We start from the raw sequence: 10,196 nt of genomic DNA on the forward strand, positions 1-10,196 counted from the left end.
TAACAATGATAATGAAGGTATTTGTGGTCTCAACTCTGTACTTTGAGGGCTCTGAAAAAGGGAAATTACTTTGTTTTTGCAAAGGCATAGTATCCTAGATGCCAAAAGACAAATGGACAGGCTTAGTTAAGGTGAAGATTAACCTTTGTTAAGGAAAAATACTGCCTTAAGACATGACTACACACCATAAATTGCTTTTATTTTTAAAAAGTTTTAATTTTAGACAATGCTTTGTAGTTACTTTAGGTCTCTGAGTTTGAAAGGCCATCACGCAGGCCTTCCCTGAGCTAGTCACGTTAGCATGTGGCCCCTTTTTGTCCACAAAAGTATGTAATTGGAAATTTTTAAAACATGGTATTAAAAAATTTCTAACATTGGGGCAAAATTGCTCACAGTTTTGGTTCGTATGATCTGATACATTATTTGTTGTGCTTTTTCGTGAATTCTAAATTGCCATTGATATGGTACTTCACGAGGTAACTAGGTTTTTACAGTATTTTCTTGCTTTAGAGAATGTATTATATTAAATAATGAAATATTCTTATGATGAAATGACTTATGTATGATTTTGTGTCAATATTTAAAACATCTTTATATTTGCATATCTCATTTTCAGGTACACGAGTGGATGATGCTAAGGCACTGATAACTGACAGTGGACTTAAAATTCTTGCTTGTGATGACTTGGATGAAGCTGCTAAAATGGTAAACAGGCTATGTTTGCAAAGTGTATAAAGGATGTATAAATGTTCCCGATTGGGGTTATCGGCTGGTTCCTGGATTCTTCTCATTGACAATGAAAAGATTTTAAGGTCAACAAAAATGAAAGTAAAGCAAAGTGGGGTTTATTGAAGATACACTCCAAGCGAGGAGCAGGCCATCCATCCAGGAGAGATAATGGCCCCGAACTCCTGGGTTTAAATGAGGGATTTTCTGGGTGGAGACTCATTTGCATTCAGGGATGATTGACAGAAACGGGTTATATAACTATATTTCTTCCGCACATGCCCTTACCCACAATGCATACAGAAACCCCCAATGCTAATTTTATTATAATTAGTCCAGGGCCCTGGTAAGGTTCATTGGCATTGAATTCATGTTGTTTTCCTCTGATCTTGGGCCAAGAATTGGCTGGTTCTGAACCTGCCCACTGGTGGACTGCTGACTGGGTTCGCCCATAGAGAGGAGGTCTGAAGGCAGTGTTGGCCCGTCCCTGTTCAGAACCCCAGGGCAGGCCTCACCCCAGCCACTCGTGTCTAACTTCCTATCTAATGTAAACATTTAGATTCTCAAACGAACCAGCTAATATCACTAAAAATGTGTTTCAGATAAATAGTAGTATTTACTTTCTATCACTTAGTGATAGAAAGTAAAGTACTATCTCTTAGACCCAAACTCCTATCCCAATATTTTAAGTTGAAATTTTGTATTTAAAAAACAAACTTATTTAGATGTGGTTTTCATTTATTTAGATGTGATTATAACTATCACCCATCTTAATTATCACCAATATTATTTCATTTGTACTTCCTTCCTTGCCCGTGATTATTTTGAGGCAAACCCCAGACATTATTATATCATTTCATACATGTCATCATGTATCTATAAAAGATAAAAGTAATGATACTATTGATAATGATATAAAGAAATTATTTGTTTCAGGTGAGATGGTAATATTATGTTTCTATTTTATAAAAAAGAATCTAGTCAGTGTTGACATTTTTGGGATTCTCTGAAATATATATATATATTTTTTTTTAATATATTTTATTGATTTATTACAGAGAGGAAGGGAGAGGGATAGAGAGTTAGAAACATCGATCAGCTGCTTCCTGCACACCTCCTACTGGGGATGTGCCCGCAACCAAGGTACATGCCCTTGACTGGAATCGAACCTGGGACCCTTCAGTCCGTAGGCCGACATTCTGTCTACTGAGCCAAACCGGTTAGGGCTGAAATATATTTTGTCTAGGTTCTTCATTAGTATTAGGATCACAGTAATTGTATGCATTGCAGTTGGTTAATTATGTTATAAGTTTCTGTTAATCTATAAGTTCACTTTTGTTTATTTTCCTGGAGTTTATTTTTGAAAAGACAAGTTGATGATCTTACAGTGTTTCCCATAGTCAGAATATTAATGATTTTAATCCCTGGGGTGTCCTCTACCCCTATATTTCCTGTAAACTGGTAGTGTTGGTCTGTAGGCTTGATCATATATGTATTTGATTTGGGGGAGCAGGGAGCAAGAATATTTTATAGTTGATGTTGTGTAATTCTATAAGGAAGTATATAGTTAATGTCAGATTATTTCTCTTTTTGTGATACTGCCTATCATTGACAATTATAGCTTAGGTATAAAATTTCATAAATGCAAAGTGGTGATAATCTAATTCTGTCATTTATTAAATGGAATACTTAAAAAGAGTGAAAATCCTTTATATCAACTACTTATTATGAAGTAAATTTTGCATAGGAAAAGCAGGACAGTTACTTGATTTTGCTTTTATTGATGAGTTTTCAAAATAATGGGTTTGTTCCCATTAATGTCCTACAGTAGTGACGTAGGCTTTTTGTTTCTTTTTTTAAAGTTTTTAGTGTGTGTGTGTGTTGTTTGTGTTGTGTGTGTACGCACATATGCACATATTATTTTTCACTCGGTGGATTTAAACCTATTTGATGTGCTCAAATGATCCCATCTTTAGTCAATGGAACCTCTTAAAGTTGGCTCCTGAGTCTTCCTGACATGCCCTGTGATATACTTTCTGGTTTGATAGATGTCCTAGGCTCATTTTTACATTTTTTGCTTAAGATCTGAAATCAGCAAAATGGTTTTTAGAGATCATAAGGGTACTTACAGGTACAGGGTTGTTCGTTGTTTCCAGGCTTTTAAAATGGTAAATCTAGGAAAATATGTATTTTTTAAAGAGATAAATACATGAGTACATACTGATATTTCCAGTGCAAATCCAGTAGTACAGGTCTTTTCTTATCTCTCCCATGTCATATTGACATACATATAAATATTTATTTACTTTGTCCCTCAAAACAGACATTATAATTGTACAGAAATAATACCAACAATATGATTACTGAAAGCAACTTAAGATTTGTATGTGCAGTTCTTTCTGTCCTTTGAAGTATTTTTCATAACTTACTGGATTTTAAAATTCATGTAAAATAGCTCTGTTTTATCCCAGCTTGGTATATAATTAGTATCATTTAATTTTTTTAAGAAATTGCTCTTAAAACCAATTTTTGTTTTGTATTATATAAGTATTTACATGGTTCCAAAGTCATAACTATAAAACAAAGTATATTCAGAGAATCTAACTTTTATACCTGTATCTGTTTCTTCCTTCCCCATAGGTAACCAGCTTTAAAAAAAAAAAAAAGAATTTTAGTTCATTTTTAAAGCAAATTGTGTGTGTATAACACATATGTATGTGTGTAGGCACACACATATATCTGTCCACTTTCCCTCATTATCTGATTATTACGTATATTTTACCTCATTTATTTTACTTAACATTATATTTTAGTGCACAGTCCATAGTAGATATAGAGATGTTCCTAAATGAGAACTTTTCCCACCTATATTTAAAGACAATTCGTGGAAGAGCTGTATGGTTTAATCAGTAACAGGCTTTTGAGATTTGCTGCGTTAATATATCATTTCATAAGAATAATCAAGTGTTCTGTTTTTCTTTGGGACATACTCTAGGAAAGTACCTATTAGTAAATGAAATTCAACTGCTGTTTAGAGACAGAGGGTCTTATACTCAATCCTGAGTTTAAATTAAGATTTTGAGCATGGGAATGGCAGGGAGAAAGCCTGTTTTGACTTTGAGATGTGGTATAAACTGTTGAATGGAAAAGTGGAGGATAGTAGGAGTCTGTCTAGGGCAATAATTAGATGTGATGTGAGGTGAAGGTTATGGATAGGTTATAACTTGTCTCTGAAAATATGCTTGTTTTCAGTGAGAGCTTGAATTAAGAAAAGCTTTGTGGACATGGAAAGGAGAAGACTCAGATAGACGATGAAAGATAAAACAGTTGGTTTAAGTTGTGACTGCTATGTTTTCTACTGACTAAGAGATTATGGAAGTCATGACAATATTAATAATAATGTAATGATATTAGCAGCTGCTACCATTTATCAAGTATTTATTGTGCTTGCAATACTAAGTTGTTTTCTTCAAATATTATTATGAGTTTGGTGATATAATCTCATTTTTATAGATGAGGGAACAGAGGCTAGATAAATTAACATATTCAGGATCATAAGCATTAGAGATGGAATTTCAAACCAAAGTGGCTAACTAAAACCTTCTCTTATCTACTCTATAGGAGAGGAGAGAAGCTGAATTTATTATTTGGTTTTAGACGTTAATTGTCTATTTTGTATGGTACCAACAATAAAATACTAACTTCTAGAACCAAATTCCTATCCAATATTGTTAAGATTGTATACTTTAGAGAAAAAAAAAGACAAACTTATTTATATGTGATTTGCATTGTGTAGTACTTAAGATACGATTTTTGTATTTAGGCAATAAAAGCAGGTATATACATATATTCAATACTTTCTAATTTTATAGATATTATTGAAAGTATTGAAGTGTGGGTTTTTAAGAGTGTTAGATTTGAATGGCAAATGCTTATAAGAGTGTGAAGTGATTGATGTCAGAATAGCTCACATTTCAAATGAAAAAGACTGAATGTGCATCAATTTCACGTTGACCAATAGTTCTTATTTTTATGTTTTAGTGAAAATAGAGACAAAGATGGTTGTTGTTTTTTTCTTTCAGGTTGTAAAGCTCTCTGAAATAGTGAACTTAGCCAAGCAAGCCCAGGTGGATGTGAAGTTTCAGTTGCCGATCTGATCTGAGAATCCAGTGGACGGCTGAAGGTTTTAAATGTGCTGTAATCATTAAAAATACTGTGTTCTGTGTTATTATTGTTCCTTTTCTCATTCATGTGTGAAAACTATAATTGCCGTCTAGGCATAAAAACTTTTAAAAGCATTTGTTCTGCACTTAATTCTATTGAGAATGGGCTGTTTGTATAAAGAATGTGTAATGCAGTTATCTAGTTTCTTTTGTTGCAGCCTCCTTTTTCACTTCTACAGAATGCCATTTGCAATATGCCAGTTTATTTTTGTTGGATACATCGTTCTTCATTAATATGAGTCCTATGAATAAAATAAATCTGAAGATAAAGCTTTATTCTTTAGTGTTAGAAATATTATATCTAATAACTAGCCTTATTAGTAGAGCAATGTATTAAAACAGTGATGGCAAACCTATGACACGCGTGTCAGAGGTGACACGCGAACTCATTTTTTTTGGTTGATTTTTCTTTGTTAAATGGCATTTAAATATATAAAATAAATATCAAAAATATAAATCTTTGTTTTACTATGGTTGCAAATATCAAAAAATTTCTATATGTGACACGGCACCGGAGTTAAGTTAGGGTTTTTCAAAATGCTGACACGCCGAGCTCAAAAGGTTCGCCATCACTGTATTAAAACAATGTTTTATATAAGAAGTGTTTATCTTCAACACCAAATACCTAACTAAGTATATCAATCACTATTTATAAACAGAGCTTTCAAACACTCCTCAGAATATTCTTTTAAATATTTCAGTGAAGTAACTTAATTATTTGAACATTATCTTAATTGTTACAAAACACCGATAACTGCAAGTCTTTATGATCCTGTGGTATTGAGAAGAACCTATAGGTTTTCACCAAATAAAGGCATATATACTAAGGACTTGTCATACTAAATTAACAATGTCAATTTAAGTTAATAAAAATCTGGATAATGTTAATAAATAATGGATTAATGTTTTCTTTTTTAAGTAAGCACAGTAGAAGGAAGGTGTTGTGTTTATTATTGCACCAAACACCTCTAGGAACTGATTTGTAGATCATGTACTGAGGCATGACATTACCTTACATATTATTAAGCTGCCTGTGGATATTTCACTTGAATACTGTTTATGTGTGCCGTCTCATACCTTCTCCAAAAATAACACTTTGTGTCTCTATGTGTGTATATATAATCTTTTTTCACTGCATAGAACAGTGATAACTATTAATAGTGTTAATACTATGTGATATTAACAGTATATATACCATGGAAGAAAATATCAGCCAAGCAGTAGACTATGAATGTAGTAGTGATGAATTTGAGAACTTCTATTTATTTGGATGGTCATAAAGTGTGATCAGATATACTGTGAGAGGTATCATACATAGCATAGTGATTATGAGCACAGAATTTGAAAGTCGACCGTCTTGAATCCTGGCTCCACTGCTTACTAGCTATATGAGTTTGAGCAAGTTTCTAAATTTCAGTGTATCTCTGTTTCCTTAGCTCCTTTCTCATTCTCTGGAATTATTTAATGGGGGAGAGGAGAGAGAAAATTATTCAAGAGAACATACAAAATATATACTCAAACCGAATATCATTATCTGTCCAAGTTGATTATGTATTTACCTACCTACCTATCTTCCCTACCATATTAAAGACTAAATGGAACCACGGAACTGTTTGAAATTGTGATAAAGGTATAATTAAAAGTCTAAGCCTTTAGCTTTTAATTTAAAATTTTCTTTTTTAAAAAATTCATTCCAAGGAATGCCAGACAATGAATGATTAGTTCAGAAAAGATTGGCGTTTGTATTTGTCGGGATCTAGTCAGGCATTAAAAACAATGCTTGGTCTTTCAGAGAAAATATAATACATGCTGTTGGTGATATTAGTGTTTTAGTTATCTATTCTTGCATAATACAGTCATGGGTTGCTTAATGACAGGATACATTCTGAGAAATGTGTCCTTGGGGGATTTTGTCGTGCCACCATCAGAGTGCACTTACACCCATCTACATCTACCATGGTACAGCCTGTTTATTGCTCCTGTGCTACCAACCTGTACAACATATTGGTGTTGAATACTGTGGGCAGTTGTACCACAATGGACACTATTTGTGTATCTAAACATAGAAAAGGTACAGTAAAAGTATGGTATAAAGATTAAAAACTTACACACCTGTATAGGGCACTTACCATGAATGGAGCTGGCAGGACTGAAAGTTGCTCTGGGTGATTGGTGAATGAATGTGAAGGCCTAGGACATCACTGTACACTTAGGCTATGCTCAATTTGTAAAATAGTATGAGGACTCCTGGACTTACCCATACTCCAACCATGTCAAACTCGCAGCCCATGGGCTGCATGTGGCCGACAACAAATATTTTTGCGGCCTAGCCAATATAACGGTATGTAAGAAACGTTTTAATAAAAATTTCGTAATTTAATTTTTACAATGCCTGTTACACATAATTATTAATAACGAACTACAACGTTTGCTAATGACTGATTACTATAATCGCATTGCATTCATTTCCCTTACGCATCTTATGTGCAGGCGCACCATTTCTCTCCACTAATACTAGCAACGAATACTTTAGCACCGATTGCCACATCAGTCTTGTACTGACTTGTAAGGTGTGCGCAACAGGAAATATTTCACTTTCGGTAAACAAGAAAAATAGGTTTATTTGTGTTACACTTATTAATACGTGGAGTTATTCAGTGTCTGGTAAGTTAATGTTCAAGAAAAAATATTTTTATTAAAATGTTCTATTTTATGTTAATGATTACTCATTTATTTCAGCCCTTTGTATTCATCATGGCTTTATCAAAATAAACCTACGTTTCTATGGAAATTGAAGCTTTTGTTTTGTTGCGGCCCACATAAACTTAACCCTTGTTTATTTGGCCCGTGTTAGCCTTTGAGTTTGACATGCTTGCTATACTCTATCTATGGTAGGCAGAATAAGGCTCCTTCACGGAGGTTCACACCCTAATACCTGGAACCTGTGCATGTGTTATATTACATGGCAAAGGGACTTTGCAGATGTGATTAAAGCTGTGGACCTTAAAATAGGGGAATTATCTTGTATTATCCCCATAGGCCTGTGTTCGTCTCTGGGCTTCTGTACCAAAACACCATAGACAACAAAAATTTGTTTCTCACAGTTCTGAAGGCTCAGACATTTAAGATCAAGGCACCAGCAATTCAGTGTCTAGTAAGAGCCTACTTCCTGGTTCATTGACAATGCCTTCTTACTGTCCTCATGTGGTAGAAGGGACGAGGGAGCTCTCTGGAGTCGCTTAGAAAGAGCACGAATCCTAATCACGAGGGTTCCACTCATGATCTATCAGCTCCCAAAAGCTTCACCTCCAAATACTATCATGTTGGGCATTGGGTTTCAACATAAGAATAGTGTGTGTGTGTGGGGGGGGGGGGGGGAGGGTTGTACAAATATTAAGTCCATAGCAAGACCCCGTCTAATCACATAAGCCCTTAAAAGCAAAGAACGGTCTCCAGCTGGAGGCAAGAAAGATGCTGCGGAAGGGGGCAGTTGAGCAATTCCAAGCATGAGAATTCAGTGCACCCTTGTGCTGCTGAGATGTGGGAATACGTGTGTTAAGACTAGAGAGAGACAGAAAACCAAGATGGAATAGGTAAACACCGGAAATTGCTGCCTCCCACAACAACTTCAAAAATACAACTAAAAGACAAAACGGACATCATCCAGAACCACAGGAAGGCTAGCTGAGTGGAAATTCTACAACTAGAAGGAAAGAGAAAAGCACTGAGACTCAGAGGAGGTGCGGAAGTAAAGTGCAGAAGTAAGGAGGCACACGCGGCAAGGGCTGGCAACTGAGGACTCGGCTGTCTTTTTGAATTGGGAGGGAGTCTCAAGCCCCCGACTGCTCTGAACTCCAGTTCCGGGAAGTCTCTGGGGACCCAGACTCATATGGGGAGAAACTGGACTGTCTGGCAGTGGGCAGAACTCAGAACTCGAGGGCGGCTTACTCTCAGAGGTGACTGCAGCAATTACCGGGTCACTGAGACGCCAGGCCCCTTAGGGCAGGGCTGAGGATCAGCCATAGCTGTTTGCTCCGCGCTGTTGATTCCCTGAGACCCCGCCCCACCCAAGCTGCGGCAGAGGCTTTTGCCTATGAATGCCCTGGCCCTTTGCAATCTGAAAATTACCCAACAAATTACAGCTGGGCCAGACAGACCCAAAACTTCCAAGAGAAGGCCCAAGACCCCACAGCAGCTTGCATTGCTTCACAGCTGGACCTCATCTGGGCACCTCAAAACCCCAAACAAGGAAGGGGAATCTGCACATCTCTTCATAGCTCCTGCTGGGTAGCCTCAGGCAGAGGCTAAATTAGCACCTCCTTAGATCCAAGAGCCAGATTACAACTCCTCAGATCCATAAGGGGCACACTCAGGGGCAGATTCAGTGAGCACCAAAGCCCCACTGAAGCAAGTCTTGCCCCAGAGGGGTGTTTGCAGCACAGAAGTTCTCCCACTGCAGACACAGCTGATTCTTACAGCCAATTGGCCGGGAGGTCAATTCCTCCCAGTGATACCTACAACAATCAACGCTTAACTACAACAAGACTGTGCACAAAGCCCACAAAGGAGTGCACCAAGAGTGTCCACCTCAGGTAATTGGGGAGGCTGAGCCACTGGGCCCTATAGGACACCTAGCACAGAAAGCCACTCTATCAACACAGGGAAGCATAAAAAATGCGGAGACACAGAAACAGGTCACAAATGACAGAAATGGAGGAAAGCAAACTACTGGATATAGAGTTCAAAACCACACTTATAAGGTTTTTCAAGAACTTTGTAGAAACCGCCGATAAATTTAGTAAGACCCTCAAAAAGTCTGGTGAGACCGCCAATAAATGTAGTGAGACCCTCAAGAAATGTAGTGAGACCCTCGAGGTTATGAAAAAGGACCAACTAGAAATTAAGCATACACTGACTGAAATAAAGGAAATTATGCAGAGTTCCAACAGCAGACTAGAGCATCCCAAGAATCAAGTCAAAGATTTGAAATACGAAGAAGCAAAAAACACCCAACCAGAAAAGTAAAATGAAAAAAGAATCCAAAAATACGAAGATAGTGTAAGGAGCCTCTGGGACAACTTCAAGCGTACCAACATCTGAATGATAGGGGTGCCAGAAGAAGAGAGAGCAAGATAGTGAAAACCTATTTGAAGAAATAATGACAGAAAACGTCCCCTACTTGGTGAAAGAAATAGACTTACAATTCCAGGAATTGCTGAGAACCCCAAACAAAAGGAATCCAAAGAG

General features: G+C 36.6%; 1 protein-coding gene across 2 annotated transcripts in view; it reads left to right on the plus strand.

Annotated features, from left to right (window-relative positions):
• SUCLA2 (succinate-CoA ligase ADP-forming subunit beta) overlaps positions 1-5,836 on the plus strand; it is a 75,410-nt gene extending 69,574 nt beyond the window's left edge. The window contains exons 10-12 of one of the 2 annotated variants that reach the window (XR_013995513.1): positions 617-705; positions 4,809-5,269; positions 5,511-5,835. Coding sequence is in view for 1 of the 2 variants with exons in the window: in XM_081083005.1 (XP_080939131.1) it covers positions 617-705; positions 4,809-4,883 (164 nt within the window). In the remaining variant the exon portion in view is untranslated. Of the gene's footprint in view, positions 1-616; positions 706-4,808 lie in introns of both variants that reach the window. The other variant, XM_081083005.1, reaches the window with a different exon arrangement.
• The last annotated feature ends 4,360 nt before the right edge of the window (positions 5,837-10,196 follow it).

The sequence above is a fragment of the Myotis nattereri genome (genome assembly GCF_964212035.1).
Source record: "Myotis nattereri genome assembly, chromosome: 2".
Classification (NCBI taxonomy): domain Eukaryota; kingdom Metazoa; phylum Chordata; class Mammalia; order Chiroptera; family Vespertilionidae; genus Myotis; species Myotis nattereri.